Source organism: Argiope bruennichi, chromosome 5 (genome assembly GCF_947563725.1).
Source record: "Argiope bruennichi chromosome 5, qqArgBrue1.1, whole genome shotgun sequence".
Taxonomy (NCBI): domain Eukaryota; kingdom Metazoa; phylum Arthropoda; class Arachnida; order Araneae; family Araneidae; genus Argiope; species Argiope bruennichi.
The window spans coordinates 76,100,257-76,121,297 of NC_079155.1; the positions used below are offsets into that span (position 1 = coordinate 76,100,257).

General features: G+C 28.2%; 1 protein-coding gene across 2 annotated transcripts in view; it reads left to right on the forward strand.

Annotated features, from left to right (window-relative positions):
• Window positions 1-1,632: 1,632 nt before the first annotated feature.
• The window catches only part of LOC129968852 (FERM domain-containing protein 4A-like), a 199,842-nt gene continuing 180,433 nt past the window's right edge, over window positions 1,633-21,041 (forward strand). The window contains exon 1 of one of the 2 annotated variants that reach the window (XM_056083151.1): window positions 1,633-1,685. In XM_056083151.1, the coding sequence (XP_055939126.1) occupies window positions 1,674-1,685 (12 nt within the window). In that variant the 5' untranslated portion in view covers window positions 1,633-1,673. Of the gene's footprint in view, window positions 1,686-1,781; window positions 1,909-21,041 lie in introns of those variants that run through there. The other variant, XM_056083145.1, reaches the window with a different exon arrangement.

The window sequence follows — 21,041 nt, forward strand, 5'->3', positions numbered from 1 at the left end:
CACATAGCCCAAGTTTAAAAATCATAGTTTTTTTTTATTTCCATTTCCTTAATATATGTAATAAGAATTTTCCTATATTCCAGTTATATAAGAAACAAAAATTAAAATTTCAACATTCAATCAAGCTTTCGAAACGAACAGTAAGAATCCGACACTCTCAAACTAAGAGAGATACTGAAAGAGAAAGACAAATTCCAAATTTCAGTAAAAAGCCTACTGGAATATATTAATTGTTTAATCAGTAAAATCTCTGGTTTAACAAAAATAATGTTTCATCTACAACGTTAGAGGATAAATGAAATTGAATTTGACCTAATTAAACATTGAACAGCTGTATCGAAAAGGAAAGCGCTTTTTTTAAGATCGGCGTGAAATGTGAATATTTAAATCGAATATTTCGAATTGGCTTACCAACCAATAGTTGGTCAACACTTTAAACTGACTCTTTAATTTTGTTTATCCTCACAAACTATGCATCCATTTTCTTATTCGGCTTTGAAATTGTGGATTAATTTAGTTTAGTTATATTATCCTGTTTTTTTAAAGCAACACTAGGCTATTTTGGGACGGACCTCGTGACTTTGAACCTAGGTCAGATGACGAGGATGACACCTTGCTGGCACTCTCCTCTCCACGCCACACCAGTGGAACTACGTTTGGCCAGATTTAACATGCACCAGACCCACTTACACGACGGTTCTTCGGTGGAATCGGATCTCGAACCTGAAACCCTCCAGTTCTTTTGTACTGTGGAAATAGAAGATCTGGAATTAACTTTTTTTCCCCTTCAAATATCCTTCCTTTGCTCTTGGTAAATATTTAAATCGATTTCGAATTGCGAAATATTAAATACTATAAAACATTTTCCTAATAAAGCCTAAAAAAAAAAAAAACTAAAGCAGTCAGTTTCTGAAATTATTTTGAAAAGAAAGGGAAAGGGGGGGGGGGAGAAATAGAATGAAATACGAAATTAGAAAAATAATAATATTTGCCAAACAACGTTTGTCGGACGAAATCATTTTTCTTTATAAGCGATTACAGCATAACATTAATATCTTGGTCGCAGTAATTTAACTCATCTACGAAGTATATTCCTCTATGCATTAATTTAGTATCATGATAGTGCGTCACGTAATTTGTAGAACGTATTTTTATTAGTGAAGTAAAGCATATATAGTATTTCATTAACATATTTATTTTTTATAAAATACGTATATTAAGCAAATATTTGATTTAATTATAACAAATAATATAAAATTTAAATACTTTAATAAAATTATTTTTAATAGGTCATCATACTGTTCATCTCTTTGCCAAAAAAAAAAAAATTAATAATTTGGATACATTTTTTTTTTATTGTAAAAAGAGAATGTTTAAAAAATATTAAAAACAAATATTTTAAAAATTAAGAATTTGAATTAATTTGACGGATACACATTTCTTTTAAAGAAAACAAATTTTTAAATCAAAAGCAGGGCAAAAACGAGTATTTAAAACATAGCTCCATCAGCTTCCACTCTAGAGCATACGCAGTATTGCAATATTTACTTTCCCGAAGAGCGTCTTGTGCCGTTCAAAGGTGATGTTTGACGCATGCGCTAAGTGAGACGTTCGTTCACTTATCAGGAAATTCAAACAGCTGTCACGTCATATAGTTATTTGTTGACGCCGAAATGATAATAAAGGTAAGTGTGATTCATTCATTCTCTTCGCGAGATAAACACAACAATAATGCCCCTTTTAAATCAAAATAATGCACAAAACAAATTTGTACCCATCAACACCGGAAACGGGTTTTTGTTGTGTTTTTCTCGCGTACGGAATATTAAATCATTCTGAATGAGTTGCTTCAAAGGATTATTTATCTGTGTAGATATAAGACGTCTCTTGATTAGGATAGGAGTTCTTGTAAGTTTAATTTGTTTATTTTTAATAAGATTAAATAATTGTTTTAAAATGGTAATTTATAAAAATTCTAAAATTTACATAAACTTTTCAATTAAATTTTAAATTTATTTAACATTTCTAATTTTTTAACATGTTGCCAATGATTTATGACAAGGAATTTTTCTAATACTAAATGGAATGTATTGGATTTTTTACACTTTTTGCAAGCATTTTCCATTTTCGGACCCTTATATAGTGTATCGTAGTGTGCCATTTTTACTCGTTGGTGTGTCACATTTACCCTCGTATGGTGTATCAGAGTTCTGCCATTTTTTTGTTTAGTTATATTAGAAGAACACTGAAATAATATTCAAAAGAAAAACGTCATTTTGAAATTCTTTAGATGTAACGATGCATTTACAAATTTGAATTTTTCCGACTCATCCTAATAAAAATTGTATTAAAAAGCGACCAAGTATTATTCCATTATTAAAAATACTTCTATAAATAATATTACATCGAAATGCATATTATTCAATCAGAAACTAATATATTCCATTGTAATTATTAATTCATCATTCATTCATTGTTATGATTTTTTTTCAACTAACAAATTGAGTTTTGAAGTTTGAAAGTGGCTTGTTCCTATCTATAATTACTAGTGTAAGTGAAAAAAAAATGTCCAAATGATGTTGATGTAATTTTTGGCTAACCCGTTACATATAACCGTAACAAAATGCATAAGAATTTTGTTAGAAATACCAAATGCGATTGGATTGAAATGTAAACATCCTAGCAAATATTTATGGAGACATACATTACTGTTTTTTTCTTTCTTGCAAAATCAAGATTGCAAAAATTGTTATTTTTCCTTTATTTATTTCAATTTGAGTTTAATATCTCTCAGAATGCTTCAGTTGACGTTTATATAAAATAAGATCGATGAAAATGAATTAAGTTATTGGACAAGAATGTTTTCGGGCGTTTCTGTTCAAACATTGTTAATTCAAAGTGTATCTTAATATTTTTTTGCAATTTTAATTTGACCTTTTCCGAATTTAATATAAGGATGTGATTGTATACAGTTGAGAAGAAGTACTGAAATTGAAAACAGCATTTCTAAAGTTCATGCAGTAGTTTCTTAGATCACAAATTAAAAATACCAAAAATACTTACATGACTGAAAAATAAATAAAAAAGACTGGGAACTCGAGAATCAATTACTGAAAGAGAGTTCTACGGTTTCTTCGACTTTTTTTCCCCTACTACTTTTATTTCCTACTTTTCCTTCATTATACAACTGTAGCTGAAATTCCTGTTGTGAAGGGAAAATAACATTTTTTCCCCCTTCTCTAAGAAGTAGCATATTTTTTCAGAAAAATGTTTTATTCAAAAAGAAAAAGTTTTATAAATACTTCTGCCTCTAGGAGATGCTAACTAAATAGCAATTTCAAAAACCAATTTTTCTAGAACATTGTAAACATTCAATAAATTAAATCTGAATTTTTACCTCAAATTATATCTTTGAAATATCTCTGTAAGCTGCAAGTTTCTTAGGCAGTTGTTTATGGAGCTTTAAGTTATTTTCTTCTTTTTATAAATCTAAATTTCTTGTTAATATTAAGAACATGGGAAATGATATTTTCTAATTAATGCTGATTTAATGATGCCAGATGTGATTTTCGTAAATATATTTTTTATTTTATGTATTAACTGTATATTTTGTGTAAACTTTTCACATCAAAAGGAATAAAAACTTATTTTTTGTCTGATTTGTTTTCTTCAGCTGCAAATTTGTAAAATTCAAATTCTTGAGAATAGTAATACTTTTTTTCTTCAAGAATTCTTTAGCAATTATCGATAATTTTATTCATAAGTATATTTTATAATACTAACCGATTCACTGATATAATAAGCAGCTATTTTTACCTAATATATTTACATTTTAACATTCATATAGCGAATACTATCATTTAAAATATTAGTGAAATACCTTTCGATAACTTGATTAAAAATACTTCTAGATTAAAATAATACTTTTCGACATGTATTAACATAATCGCTTTGTTATGCGATGAAAAAGTTGCACAACAAAACGATTAGCGAATGTTTTTCGAAACTGGGAATTTCAATTTCGAATAATATTTGCTCTTTTTTTTTTTTTTTTTTTTTTAATTAAACAATGAATGTTTGTATTCTATTTCGTACATTCAGAAGCCAAAACTTGAAATCGACAGTTCTTGTCGGTCTCCAGTTATCTCTAACGAGTTCTATACAGTTTAGAAGTTTACTCTGAAATAGATAATTGATTGTTCTGAGACCGGGTTTTTGCTTTTCTTTTAACATACATATTACAATGGAAATAAGAAAATAATGACATGTTCCGGTAAAAATAATGCATGATAATCTCGCCAAATGAGTAATAGAATAATAGAAATGGTTGCCATAATATGAATGAGATATAAAATAAAACAATAAACTGAAGAATCTGGTGTTTGTTTCTGTTTAGTCGGACAAAATAAGCTAAAATATACGCATTGATTCTTCTAATTACAGCAGATTTCATGTAAATTTCGATATTATTTTGTGAGTAAAGGAAGAGAGAAGTAAAATTATTTCATAATGCGCCATCTTGGATTGCTTCTTGGAGATTATATTTTATTCACATCAAAAATGCCTTAAGAATGCCACAACATCTGCCATGATGCAAAATATTATCAAAATAAACGTCAAAGCTTTTTGTATTTATTAACGATATCAGGTAGAAAAATATAAAAAAAAAAAATAAAATGTTTTCAATAAAATAGTATTTTACAATTTCTTAAACTAAGTGATTTTGAAATGTCACAAATGTTTTTCATCTTTGTTGAAATTGTAAATCATAAATATTTCTTTTATGTTCATTTTGTCTTCGCATCGTCTATTTATACAAATGAGACAGAAAAATAAAACAAAGCAACAAAATAGGTACTTTTTGTTTACTGACAGTTCTTTCTTGTTCTATTCATATTTTGCAAGATTTCGAGAATCTTTCTCTAATAAAAATATTTCCTCTTTCATATCATCTTTCTTTCTCTTTCAAATAATGATAAAATATTACTGGAAATCTTCCAGGAAGAGATTTCAATGCATATTAAGTAGACAGCAACGAAATAAGATGTCATATCAACTAATCATACCAAGCGACTAATAAACTCAGAATTTTTTTCAAGTTCACTTTGAATAAAGGCAGTTTCACCATTTTCATAGATTTTTATCCTGACAAAATTTAAAAAGATTGTTCTCAATGAATTAATGTCGTGTTATATGGAATACTACTGATTTTTGGATACTCTGTCTCGAGTAGAATTTTATGTCCTGTATAAGTCAATTTTTTACTTCCAAAAAAAGCAATTCATATAAAAATATCTTTTTAATTAATTAGATTTAGTTATTTAAGAAATTAGCTTTTAAAGAAAATTTCTGCAAATACTTCTCTGTAAAGAATTAACTTATTCGAAGAAATATAGTAATTTGGTGAAGGAAAAAAAATATCGTCTCTGTCATGTATATTGTCTTTATATATTTTAGTCTATAAATATAAAGAAATAATGATTGAAAATGGACGACAGAGAGAAAAATATAAGTTGATTAGCTTTTGGTTTTGAAATATCGTTTGCTTTCAAAAATATTTTCTTGGGGACAATACTTCGATAAGGGTAAGCAGAAAAATGAGCAGATATTACGTCTCTTCATTCCGCTAATAATATAAGTTCAATTTATTGTTGAATATAAATATCTGCTCCTTCTCTGACTCCTTTTTTAACGAAAAAAAAAACAACAAGAAACACCCGTCTTCTGACACATGCACAAAAGCGCAAAGGGTTTCTGCATCCGTAAATGATGCCTTGTAGTTATGAGTTCATAATAAATAGATAAAAACATCTGAAGCTATTAAAACATAAAATTAACTTAAAATAAATAATTTAAAAAAATTATTAACTTAAAAAAATATGCTGAAATGTAAAACTAAATTGACGAATATTGAAAAAGGGGCTTCAAAGTTTGAAGTGCCTAGGATCACAAAACGCCAAAATTCGCCAATCCAGAAGTCCTAAATTATTCAGGCAATCCATTTGTCTTTCTTTATCCTGGAATGTTCTGGATCGAAGCTTAGAAAAACCAGTTTCTTTAACTAAATCAAATTAATGCTGAAAGACGGTTGAATACTTTTTCTATCGATACTAATCTAATCTCCAAAAACGAAGTTTCATGACCTTGCTTCTGTGTTCAAAGTTTAAGTAGGTGAAATGGATTGCGACCAATTTTATTTTTATTTATCTTAGACATTGTTGATAAATTTGGGTTGGAATTCTGCCGGAATGAAAAGAAAAAATACTTTTGATGAAACATACAATGAAATAACGGTTGAGGAAAGTAAATATTTCTTTGAAATAAATTTATTCTTCAGCTATGAACTCATTAAGAAATCTAGTGATAAAAGCAGATACTTTCGGATGCGTCAGGGAGATAATCGGCGCATTGACGTAATATACTTGACTCAGAAATTCGTAACGGAACAGTAATCAGGATTTCGAATTGAAGAAAAGAGGTTAAGAATTTGCAACTGAAGATGAACATGGCTGATTATCGAAATTTTTCTGTGAAGCAATAATTTTACATTAGATAAATTAAATCATGTATTTTTTGTTTCGAATGAAAGCCTGAATCATTTATTTATTATTTCATTTACTAACTGTGACTAAGTTTTGAACGATTTCAACTGTTTTATTGTAATTAACAGAAATACAATTGATATTTTCATTCTGTTTAATGTGGAACAACAGCTTTAGCATTGAATTTCGGAACAAATTCTTTAATACATACTTGAAAAAAAATATTGATACAAAAGATATTTTAAATCACTTTAGCAAATCGAGAGAAGATTGAGGATTAAAAATCTCTTAAAACCATCGGGAGTGGTCAGTGCCACACACCATGAAATTTTTTCGCTCCACTAAAGGTCTTACCCCCCCCCCCCCACGACACTCACATAAAACTATAGACCTTAGGTAAAATCACGAATGCTTTGCGAAGTATAGAGCTTTAGGGTGAATCCAACATCAAATGCTTTGTATGATTTTGGCGAAAAATAGTAGCGAAGTATAGATCTTTGGTGTGAATTCAACATCGAATGTTTTGCATGATGTTGGCGAAAAATAGTTGTAAAATATAAATCTTAGGTGTGAATCCAGCACTTTTTCTAATTTTCACAAGATAATATATATTTTGGACGACCTTTCTCGGTCCGGTTGAAACCAAAATTTGACGCAGAGCTATAGCTGTAATGATAAAATCGCTTACAGAATTTCATTGATTTAATTTATTGCATTTATATGAATGCGAACGCCAGATTGGCCAACAAATGGTTAGCCGTCTGAGGGATTTTGTTCAAAATTTGATAAGTATTTTAGATGCTATATCTGTGCAACAAATTTTATCTAGTCTTTGTTACATAGGGAGGTCCGAAGCATGGAGATTTTTCAAAATGCCGAGTTTGAATTTTTTGACAATTACAATAATTTCCCTATACTTCGAATAAGAGAAAATAAAAATGGATGAATAAGAATTCCTTTTGTGCCGTCTTTGAAATTCAATTTTGATGTAAACGCATCTTGCTGGATACCTTTTTAGGTTATCTCCTATTATATTTGTTCCCTATAAATTACGGAAATCAGAGACTGTATTTATTTAACTAATCTGCATTTTTACCAGAATTGTATATTAATTTCCTTTCATTCGAAATGCACAAAGCGAAAGTAAACGGCAAAATATTAGATCTGGAGATTTAGAAGAATCTCCATATTTCAGACGATCCATCGAATTTTTAGAAAATTGTATTTTTAGATTAAAATCTGTCTATTCATCTATATATCTGTCAACACGATAAAACAAAAACGCATTTATTTGAACGGGTGCAATTTGATATATAATCTTTACACCAAATTTATATATTTCTATCAGATTTTGAACGAAATTCATTCATATGATGTCTGTTCGTCTGTCTAAATATGTTTACACGATAACTGCAAAACGAAGAGACTTAACTGGATAACATTTAGTGCACAGATTTAACATCTGAAATACATATATCTGTCAGATTTGGAACCAAATCCGCCCAGGTGTAGACCGTTTCTCGGTTTGTTCTTTAGCATGTATATAAATGGCATTCAAAGACGTAACAATTAAGTAAATGAAATTTGGTTCACAGGTTTTAGTATCTAAAGCATAGATTTTTATCAAATTTCAAATTGCATCTGTTAAAGGGCCAATCTGTGTTTCCATAAGAATGTGAACGCAATCACTTATAAATGTAATGATTTTAATATGTGAAATTTGGTATGTGATCGTGTGAGTTTCATTATAGTTCTATTTGAAATTTTGATTTTAATCGGCCAGAAAAAATGCGTCCAAAATGCATTTTTGGTTTTCTGGTACTTCTGTATTAACCGAAACGTCTGCCGGCGTCCTGGCCTAGGGGTATCGCGTGTTCCCCGTGATCTAGGCGTCCCGGATTCGAGTCCTGGTTCAGGCATGGTTGTTCTCTACCTTGCTTTATATCTGTGAGGGGCGTGAATGAGCCCACCTGTGAAAAGGGGTTGGGCAAGCGAGTGTTTCTCCTTCATATGAGCTAGAAGTCAGACTTCTGCCCTCGGGTGTTCAGGGGTCTTCACCCTCAGAAGCTACTGTGCAAAAACTTGGCTTAAAATAGTCACACGACAAAAAAAAATAATATGTCTTTTTTTTTGGGGGGGGGAACCGCAAAAGATTGCAAACTATTAGGCTCTTTCATAATTATATTCGTCCATGACATGTGCCTAATAATACATAAATACATTTATTAGTGGATAATTAAATTAATGATTTCATTTTCTGCATTATCAAATTAATTTATAAATTGTCTGGAAAACATACAAATTTCCAGACAATCTTTAAGATCAAAATGAGTTTTTTTTTCTTCTGGAAACAGCCGCGTTGTTGTTGTTTTTAATTACTACAGACAAATGAATAATAATTCATATTATAGGTTCAAAAAAAAAGGAATTGAAATATATGATATATTGCTGTATATTTCATGTTATGACTTTTAAATTATAGATTAAATATATTGACAATTGTTGAAACATAATAATGTTTATTTGCTAATTATAATATTTGATGTAATGATCGGAAAGTTATATGCAATTATGTAGGCAACTTTTCCTAATTTAAGGACAATTTTCGATTTTTCAGTATGCAAAGAACCAAATTAAAAAATCTTGGAATAAAAGACTAATAGAGAGATTCAATCAACGAATAAAACAGAATAATCATTTGCATGGTTTTAACATATCATTACAATTATGGGAATAAATGATAAATTCTTCTTAATTGTTAGTATTTAAATCTAATATTAATGACACTTTGAATTTCATAGCGTTGATTTTTGAAACAAGTAGATCCATTTATGATACATTTAGATTAATAGCCATTTTTCCTGAAACTCTGTCCAAAACCTAAATATAAATTTATTGTTTTTTAACGTTAGATATTTGTTCAGCGAAGAAAAAAACTTACATTTTAATAATTTAAAGCACTTTAATGTGCACATTACTTAGTTAAAAAAACTGAACTATTATTTTGTTGATGACTACCTATTTTCACAGAATAAATAAGATAATATGCAGATAAGATAGTTAATATGCAAATGCGCACTTTTCATGCTTTGACGATAGCAGGCATACAATTCCTTGCCTACGGCAATTTTAATCTCACACTAGTAGTGAAAGATGCGAGAGATATCTTTACGCTTAAACCAGGGTTGCTATGGCAACGGGAAAACCGGGAAAATATATAAAAAAAACCTTAAAAATTAAACTTTTTAGTTTTTTTTTCACCGATCAAAAGTATCGATTTCTTTAATGATTGCTTGAATTTAAAAAATCGTCACCATTGCTTTTAAAACAAATCAATACCATTCGGGCTGTTAAACTATTGATTTTCATCCCTTTTTTACTTGCTCTCCTTTTCTTCTACATAGATTTGTCCAATTTCTAAGATTGTGAAAAAATACCGAAATTAGAATAGTTTATATAAGTATTTAAATACTAGTGGAGTTACTGAAAATGAAAAAATACCCTTTTTAGCGGAGTTTTATATTTGAGAACAAGACAACAGAAAAATATTTGAATCCATGTATAGAAATTTTGTTGTTTTAAAAGCTGCATCTACGTTTATTGAAAAACTATGCAGTATTATGTTAAAAAAAAAAAGGTTGATTTGCTTCAACTTCTTTATTCGAAGATAGAACTTTACACTGCATTATCAGAACATCCAAAGATCCAATTTAAAATTTTTCTGCAGCAAAAAAACAACAAAAAAAACAACAACATAAATATAGAGATAGTTTGATGCTTTTTATGAAGAAGTTCGTTTGGATGATTTTTATTCTAATGTTTTAAGGTTCAAAGAATGCTATGTCTTTTTTTTTTTTTTTGAAATCTTAAAAATAATTGTTGAATTGTCGCTCAACAAGGCGGTTGTGGAAATTTGACTTAATACCAACAAGGTTACGTTTATTGAAAATCTGAATGAAAATTCTTTAATTTATCCAAGAATAGTGTATGATATAAACTTTTATGGAAGTGTCTTCAATATTTCGCTATAAAGATATTTCTTTCAATATGCAAAATTAGTGCGTGTAAGGTATAAAGCTTTAGAAAAGCATAGAAAAATTCAATGAAAAAGAAAGAACCCCAAAAACTAAAAAAAGGCTTGCAAATTAAATTGTTGTAAAAAAAGAAAACATAAAACTGTTGACTGAAAAAATTTGCAGGGGTTGCAGAAATTGATATTCAAAATTATGCATTGATTTTTTTTTATTTTGCACTATTTTTATTAAATAATCATTAAATGGTTTACATCATGGTTGTATGAATTTTATTCCGTGTTTCATTTCATCCGAGTTCTTAAGTTCCGAGTGTTGCTGGACTTTAAAGTGATCAATATATTTTTTCCCTAAATATGTGAATTTTGTCTTTGCTAAAATTAAGGCAATAAATAAAAAGAAATATCTTTTTATTCTTATGCAAATATAAACATTAATTTAATTTATCACTATTTCAAGTAATACTGAATTGTTACTTACTTCCCTTTAGCTTTTTCCATTGATAAAAACGAGGAAGTATTGTTATTTTATTATAACTAGCACATGAGTGCAGTTCGCGGATTTTCAATTATAGTGCGCATAAATAGAGGGAAAACAGAGAGATTTTTTTTCCAAATTTGAGTGGCAACTCAGTTAAGTAATTGTAGTTACAACTCAATTATTTATAAAAATAATAGTATATTCGGACAGAAGTCAGTTTTCTCTCCTATTGGTAGCATGATCACTTCACACTTTCTTTTTATATTTAATTAACCTGATTTTAGTATTGTTCTTGAAAGATTGACTTATTTTTGAAGCATGATTTAAATATGAAGGATATACAAAAATGGATATTTCATTATCTAAATTTTTACATTAACTTTAAAAAAAATATGCGAATGATATAAGGATCAATGTATTAAAAAAAAGTAGATACATTTGAGATAAAATTTGTTTTGATTAAACATTCTTTCCCAGTTTAAAAAAAAGAATATTTAATTTCCTTTAATGCTGGCTTCTGTCCTTTCTTCCCATCTTGATGACAGTTGAGAAGGGAGAGATAATGAATATTAAATTATCGCCATTTTTTTTTCTACTTTTATTGTTGAGAAAATAATTATGAGATTTTCAAATTAGCCAGATATTTTCTTCTTTGCAAAAATAAACAAATAAGATATATTAGTTCGATTAAAAATATGAGTTTAAAAGTTATTTTAGTTATATTATGGAATGCAATTTACTCTAGAACATATATCTAATCAATTATCTCATTCTTATCAACTATCTATTATGTCACTTATCAGTGTTTATTTTTTTTATTTTTTTGACTTTGTGAACAAGTGATGATAATGAATTGCTTTTGAAATTACTTGTTAAATATCTGAATTTTTTGTTTTTATCAGAAATGCTTCGATGCTGCTTTCTTTATTATTTGTATGAATTTTGTGACATTAATATATTATTTACAGCTAAACCCCGTACAAACTCCTGATATCATTTCATGAATTATTTATTTGAGAACTCTTCAATGTATCGAACAAATAAAATCCACATCTGAATCCACTTAATAGTTATTAATCAATGCTTTACATTTAAAATAAAAAAAAACTGTAAAGATAGTTTCTTATGCTGTAGCACGATGACAAGTTCTTATTTAGAGCAGACCATTTTTGTCAAAACAGAACATCATTAATGATTTCTGACAACATTGTTAAAAAACATAACGACGAAAGCAACTGAAGGAAAATTATATATAAAAAAATCTAATTTTCTTTATGAAAAAGGGCAGTTTGCCATTTTGGCAAACGCAAAAAAAGTAACTTCAAAACGTGATAAATTAGCCATTAGCAAACTGAAATCGATGTTTCGATGTTTTAAAGTTTAAAGCATTTAGTGTGGAAAGTTGTTTTGCACTTAGAAGAAATGCAAAAGTATTAACCAAATGAGTGTGTTACAAAAAGAAAGTATGGAAAAATTTACAATGGGTAAATTTTTTTTTCTTGACTTTGATTGTTAATGATTGAATTTAAATTGCCTTTTTTTTTGCATGGGTTATCCCAAATCGATTATTAGTTTCCGAGTGATGCTATCTGGAGATACCACGGGACTATGTTCATGTCATTAGCTAATGATACAGCAAGATGCGAGATGTTTTTAGCAAAGGAATTGGGAAGAATTCAGAAGTTTGATCATCCAAATTTAATTTATGAGTATGTTTATAAAAATTATTTGCGTCTCTGTCAATATTTTTATATCTCAGTTTTTTTTTCTTGAAACACCGAACCACAAAGAAGATTTTAGAGGAATTAAGCTTGCCGAAAATGGGATCGTCTGTGTGAAGTGTTCTCCCTTTTTTTGTGTGAGATATATTTTGCAAAATTTCTTTTTATAATGTGGTTTTTTTTTCAAATTAATATCATTTTGTTTTTATTCATTGAGGTTAATATATCTTAACTGGGTTAAATTTGTAAAAAATCATCATAATGCTTATCATTTGTCATTCATCGATAGCATAAAAGTTGTCTGCTGCATTTTTATGCAATTTTTTTTTCTTTAACACGAAAAATTCTGTGTACATGAATTATTAATTTCTTTTGCTCAAAATATAGAATTTTCATACAAATTGCCTATGTAATGAACACGAAATATTCTATGTACATGAGTTAATACTTTTATTTGTTTTAAATATAGAATTTTTGTACAATTTTTCTTTATAACAAACACGAAAAATTTTATGTGCTTGAATTGTTTCTTTCATTTACTAAAAACATGGAATTTTTGTATTATTTTTCTTTGTAATAAACACGGGTAATTCTATGTGCATGAATTATTACTTTTATTTACTAAAAGATAAAATTTTAGTACAATTTTTCTTTGTAATAAACACGAAAAATTCTATGTATATGAGTTAATTCTTTTATTTGTTGAAACATAGAATGTCCGTATAGTTTTTCTTTATAACAAACACGAAAACTTTTATGTGCATGAATTATTTCTTTCATTTACTGAAAGCATAGAATTATGGTACAATTTTTCTTTATAGTAAAAAGAACAATTCTGTGCGCATGAATTATTATTTTCTTTTGCTCAAAATAAAGAATTTCCATGCAATTTTTTTTTCTTTGTAATAAACGCGGGTAATTCTATGTGCATGAATTATTACTTTTATTTACATAAAAATCTAGAAAGGCAGAACGTTGTAATTTTCAAAACATTTCATTTCGGAATTTTAATAAATTCTCAATATTCTAACGGCTTTAAGACTAAAAGAAAATAGAAACTATGAGAATGATTTTTGAAATTATGTCCGTCTGTCTGTATTGGCTGTCTTTAGATGAATGAACTGAGGGCAGTGTTATGCCTGCCTGTCTATAGATAAGCATTCATGGGGGAATGTTAAGTATGTGTTTCTGTAAGCGATAACTTATAATCGGAACAAAACAATCTCAATAAAATTTGGTATGTAGCAATTTACATAACAATACCAGGTGCTGATACAAGTACACTCTTCTACAGTTACTGAATTTCATTTCAATAATCCAACTCGTTGCATAATGTTCCCAGACTGATGGAGAGACATAAATATAAAAAATATTTTCCACAAATTTAAGGAGGTCTAAAACACAGAGATTCATCAAATTAGCACAGAGATTTAATTTCCAATTAAATTTTTTAACGATTGCATTATTTTCTCTTTGATAGCGTGAATTTTTGTTTAAAGCATACCATGAAAACTTCCAATAAAATATTTATTATCAAATTTAATTTTGAAATCATTTGATTAATGGTTTGCATTCTCCAATTTAAGAAAGAATTTTCAGCGTAATAATTGGGTTACGGAATATTTTTTACTGCCAAAAAGAAACCACGAATAAAAATAGTTTATGCTCTTATGCAATTTTGGCTGTCATGTAAAAGAACAACAACCCAGAATTAGTATTTCAATGATCTATTGTATATCAAATATTTATAAGTAGGGAATAGGCTTCGATAAAACCTGTTAAGAGACTTACGTATAACCTTTATGGCTTGGCATTGGAGAAATTACTTAACTACTTTTGCACCTGCGTTTATGAAATACTAAAAATAATTCTAGATTCTGTCCTAGTAACCGAGTAAATGTTTGTTCAGGTATCTGTGTATGATACGTTGGCGCGCATGTTTTATTCAAGGGGAGACAGAAATTGTTTGGTAAAGGGAAAAACAGACAGCTAATCAGCTTTTTGTTTCATATGTTAGTTTTATCATCTCATGATCTTTTGCAGAGTATAAACAAAATTTTAAAATCATGGTAAGAAATTTATAATTCCTTAACTACATTTTGCCTATTTCCTTTCTTCTAAATAAGGAGGTCCCACTTTATTTTCTTATATTTAAAGATTCTATTTCCTTATAATGCTAATATTCTGTTTATAATTCCAAATTTGTGTAGAAATAGGGTTGAAGGAATACAATAAACGTTGCAACTGACAATTAATGTAAGTTGTCAAGAGAACTTATTTTTAGAATGATTTTACTTAAGGTTATCTAGAAAATAAATAACTGTTGTCTTTGATTGATCTGTAATTAAGATGATTTCAATATAATTTTAATCCCATATTAATAATTATAATTATTAATAAAAATATGTTAATGCCTAATTTAAGAATACGATAAACATTAAAAGTCTTTTTAAAACATGCTTTTAGCAATGCATTTAAAAAATGAAAATAATTTTTACTTTCTCGTATCTAAAGAGGAAGAAATATTATAATCGTCAAAAATTCAAACTCGACATTTTAACAAATCTCCTCGTTTCTCATCTCCTTGAGTCCGAAAAACGCAATTTTGGAATTAAGTCTGTTTAGCCATGACCAAGATAGCTCAAAATTCTGTGTAATAATATTATAACTCAAAAACTCCTTGAGCTAGATGAGTGAGATTTCCTTTTTGGTCTTCATACCAAACTTGTAGAATTTTTAGAAATTTTTGAATGAAATCCATTCAGAGGAAATCTGTCAATCCGGCTGTTTGTCAAAGTTAACTGGCTGTAGTTAAGTTAACACTATAACTGCAAAACGGAGTAATAAAGAGATAAAATTTAGTACAGATATTTAACACCAAAATGTATATATATGTCAAATTTGGAACTAAATTTTGTCGAGGACTTGACCGTTATTGATTTGTATTTATAGACGCGTTAATACAATAATTCAAAAAGCAATGGCTTAAATATATGAAATTTTGTATGTAATCTTGCGACTACAATTGTAGTTTAGTGTGTGTCAAATTTGGGTCTAATCAATCGGAAAAAAGGCTTCCAAAATACATATTCGGTTTTCTGGTACTTTTGTATTAACCGCATTCCAGCGATTCATTGCCAAAAGTCGAACTCTAATCGGGTCTTTCATAACTCTTGTTTGCCAATTGTTTGCGTTAATTATTCAAAAATAGTGCTTTTATTAGAGAATACATGAAAAAGTTGCGGATAATCATTTCCGCTAGTTTTATCTCAGAAATCCGAAATACCAATCAAAATCGTAAAAGTGTGAGGTGTTGAAAACATTATGATCGAGAAATTAATCCACAGTGAGCATTATGAAAAAGCTCACTAATGTTTATTACACTCTTTAATCACTCTAAATGTTTATTACAAATTAAAATATATTACGAATGCCATGATCATTCCATTTTACTTACAATACTTCCATCAGCACTTTACATGTAATTAAACTATAATTAGATGAATTCAATTTTTACTGTATTGGCCATCAATTCTTTGATAAAAAATTATATATATTCTACTTTTTAACTATACTAAACTATACTAGTAAAAGTATTTTCAGAAGTTTTGATTTATTATTTTCATACTTTAGTGCATTATTTTACTTGGAAACTCTTTTTAGTGATTTCTTAGATATCCTTGAGTAGTTACTCCTATAAATCTCTTGTTACGCTTGTTGGTTACTCAAAATAATATTTCCTTCAATGTTAAAAATTTTACCATGTCTTATATTTTGTAGAAAAATAATCTTAACATTTTCCTCTGTTTCTTGTCTGCATTTAAAGAAACAAGATCTAAGAATGATAACTCTCTTTACTATCAAACAATTAATTTTAGATTTGAACGCCGTCAATTTTTTTCCCTTCATTAAATCCATCTGGAGTTTTGTTCAAGGTTTATTTGGTTTCTTCAGCGTTTTCTGTTCTTATCTTCTACAATTCTTCTTACTTACAGCTTACGCAGCAATTTTTTTACCTTCCATTCGAATTCTCCATTCAACCGTTAACATCCTTTCTTCATCAAAAAAGGCTTAGTTGTCTTATTTTGGAAAAAAGTATTCTTTTTTTTTTCTAAAATATTTTTTACGAATTGTCCAGTTCAGTAACAGAATTTGGAAGACGATTTCATGCACTTCTTTTACTTTTCATCCCGATTTAATCTTTGTTTTATATTTTCTTTTCTTAAAAAAATCTACTTAATTCGTTAGATATTTATGCTTGGACTAATAATTTCGAATAGTTACTGTTACAAGACTGTTTTTGTTACCTTATAATATATCGGTCTTCTGCGATGGCATTTCGAAATATTTCTTTGATATATGATATTTGTTTTACAAATAACAAATAGATTATATTATAATAATGATTGATTGTATATCCATAATTGTATTTATTTAACTGTTTGTCCAATTTGCGTTGACTTTTCTCTTTTCGAATTTATCATGTACTTCCTCAATATGATTCATATTGAAGTTCTTCAAGATACTGTGAAAAGAATCGAATAGGCTTTCAAAACTTTTCTTGTCGACGTAGTAAGTCCGGTAGTTGATGCAGATACAGTATTTTATTGTTACGGTAACATACAAATTTCGTTTCTCTAGCTCATTACGCATTTTAATTATTCTAATAATGCTCCATGAGTAGACAAACACATTGGCAATTTAGTCTTTGACAGATTTTGTGCCCTCTTTGATACAGATCAATCTGTAGCTTAGATAAAGTGAAAATAATGTTCTGAAAATCATCTCTTGTTTTTGAATCATTACTTTCACACACGCACGAATAGAAACACGGACACAAATCAACTCTATGATGCATTTCGTGCAAGTTTTCATATTCAGACTTTCATACAAATCAAAGTATAGATAGCAGTTTGTAATACTTGCATATGACAAGTTTCATTCAGCTAACTCATCGTGTTTTTAAGTACACGGACATTATTTATATGTACATAGACAGGCAAATTCGCAATCGATAGATTTCATAGAACTCTACAGTGTTAAAGGGCTATATACCAAATTTCATTCATCTAGCGAATTCATTTTTGAATTATTCTATCTATAGATAGATATAATGCCGCAAATAGTTTTCTCAAACTTGGGGAAATCTTAAACGGAATAAAAATCTCGAATTTTTAACTTGATAATATTTGCAGACAGGCTTCTTTTGGCAATATCCTTTATGTTATATGCCAAACTGCCAAATGCAAAACTCATTTGAAGTGCAATGTGAAGCATACTGTTGGATCTAAAATTTCTAAATTTGTTTTGAGCTATTTTTTGGATAGTAGATGCTCACATGATGTTCATTTTACTATGAGCCACATGTCATGTTATATAAGTTGATTTTACTATAAACCATATGTCATGTTGATTTTACTATGAACCATATTTTAATCGTACGCCCTAATTTTGACTCCATTCGCCTGCAATTTTTTAACTCATTTTCCCTGACCATGTGCAAGACGTAGTGGGTCAAAAACACCATATTTTTATATAAACCCGTCCAAATATTTTTACTTTCTTAAGTCTATTCGTTTCCTCTCTTGTATTTGATTTTACATTTTTTGGTCTTTGTTTGCATTCCTTCGTTTTTTTCCATTTTTAAGTCTTTTTTTCAGTTTGGCATTTTATTTTGATTCATATTATAGATTTTTAAATATCTTTATTGGTACAGCTTGAGTAAATTATAACCATATGAATGGCACAGTTTAGCAGAGAATGAATCTTGGGAAAAAACACATGCAAATTAAACAAATGTTTAAAACCAAAAGGTTTTTTCAAACTTTTAATTAATTTTTTAATTAATTAAAATTAATAGATATTTTAACGTTTTTGTCCCAGTAGCTTAAAACATACTAAAGTTATAAGACAATAAAAACTCATTTTTAGCTCTTCAGTGAAAACTGTTTTCACATTTCAGAGTAATTTTTTTTTTTCATTTTGAATAAATTTCACAAGATTTTTTAATATAATTTCTAATTATGCTTTTTAATATTGTAATGAAATTCAAGCCAATTGTGTAATTTCATAAAATTTTTCACTCGCATGCTTTCATAAATATTAAAAATTAGAGATAAGACAAATTACATTCGAATTTATTCTTTCGATTTTAATTCCAAAACAGAATTTTCGTTTTCTTTGATATTAACTAGTTTATTGGCTGTCATCCTTTCTATAAATGTTATTATATAAACTTAAATGCATGCAAAATGCAACAGCTGATACGATGAAATCATATCAAGAGTGATAGATGAAGCCTAAAATATCATTATATTGTTCGAAATTTAAGGAATTTTTATTGTTATTCTTATCGTTTGTTTGCAATTGAATCCTTAAAAAATACACATTAATGTGCTTAGAAAAATCCTTTAAACTAGAAAACGGTTACGTGCGATTTTATTTATATTCTTTTCGGCCAAAAAGGACTTTTGGGGAAAACAATTAACAGAAGCCCTACAGCAGAGTGTTCCTTTTTCATTTTCTCCCACTTTTCCTCTTTCAAGAAGAGAATCCTAAAAAGTACACTCTGACTTTTTATCAGGACTCAATCGGAACTGCGTGCGTTGTGTTCTTTAATTATCCGCTAAAGTGTAATTTAAGCTTCACTGCTTAGTGATACGTATCTGGAGAAATTTGCATATGCCGATTGTGGCTTTAGAGAAATGTTAAGCTGAAATTTTACATACATTAGAATGTATTTTTTAACAAACTTATATATAAAGAGTGTCCCAAAATCAGCTCAAGATTTGAGTTTGCCACCATTCGTGCAGTAAGGTGTTCGAAACACTAGTAAAAAAACATTTGACAGATGATAGTTTAGGGTTAGTAGAAATGAAGCATTACATGATAGAACAACGTGTTCGCGCAAAATTTGAATTAAATAAAAAACACAGTTTTTTCCATTTAAATTGTTATATATGTGCAATATTCTAACATGTATTAAAATTGTTTTTAAGGATGTTATCATTTTATCTTTCTGAGTGGACTAAATCTTTTCTTTTTCTTATTTTGGTTTTAGTAATTAGTTATTTATTTTCCAATTTTTTTTCGCTATTTTTAATATTTTTACTTTTTTTTTTCTTACTTTCTCCCTATATAGTTAGAAAACTACTAATCCATGGCGTCAATTTAAATTAATACTTATGGCAAACTATGAAGTGTATCATAGTGGCTAGTTAAATAATTTTATTAACAGTAACGTGTTGAAACGTAATTGAAATTTTCAAACAGAATGGAATTTTTAATATTTGCATAACTAAACTATAATTAAAATTAATATTATTCAATTTGATTATTTTTTTTCCTATAAATCAGCTAAAACTTAGCTAAAAACTCGCATTATAAATTTTTTCTATGATCGATCGTTTGCATTTTCACTTTGAAACATGAGATATTCCTGACTTTAAACATAATTTTAATTAAAAAAACTATCTAATAATAATAATATTCATTTCAAGCTATCTACTCATAATTAATAATTGTAATATGATTGACTATAAACATAATTATAACAAAAATATTTTGGAAAAAGTATTGCATTCTACTATAGTCTTTAAAGCTCAGTAACCGAACTATTACTGAAAATTTTATTATATTACAATTTTTCTTTTATATACTTTAAAGAAGAATCAGATTAAGTAAAAATATATAGATGAACAAATTGTAGCAAATAATAATATTCAGTAATCATTGATGGTCTATTTTGATAACCCAATAATCAGAAATGGCATCTGTGCAGCATGTTGGTTCTCAGCTACACCTGTGACACGAGATAAGAATGATTGGTCAGTTGTCATTCTGATCTGATTAGTGCAGGAAATGCAACGGATACGAAGATATTTGCTTCATTATGTACTATAGTAAGGTTTGATTTAATTGAAAATGCTGTGTTAATTAAATTTAGAATCAGGTATGCCGCATGTGAACTAATTTCAAAAAATTCGAAGCAGAAATGACAGGAAGTATTCGATAATTTTTTTTTAATAATTTATAATCAATCTCAGACATCACTCTTCTAAAGAGAATGCATGTCTGTCAGCATTGTACAACTATTTATTTATATTTGGTACATATATGCTTTAGACGATGAAATTTTTTTTCACAATGGATTTTATCCAAATTTTCATTAAATGCAAGTCAGTTAACGTTGTATATGAATTTATTTATATTTGAAAAGCATATTCTTTAGAGGATGGAACTTTTTTTCCGATGAATTTTGTCCAATT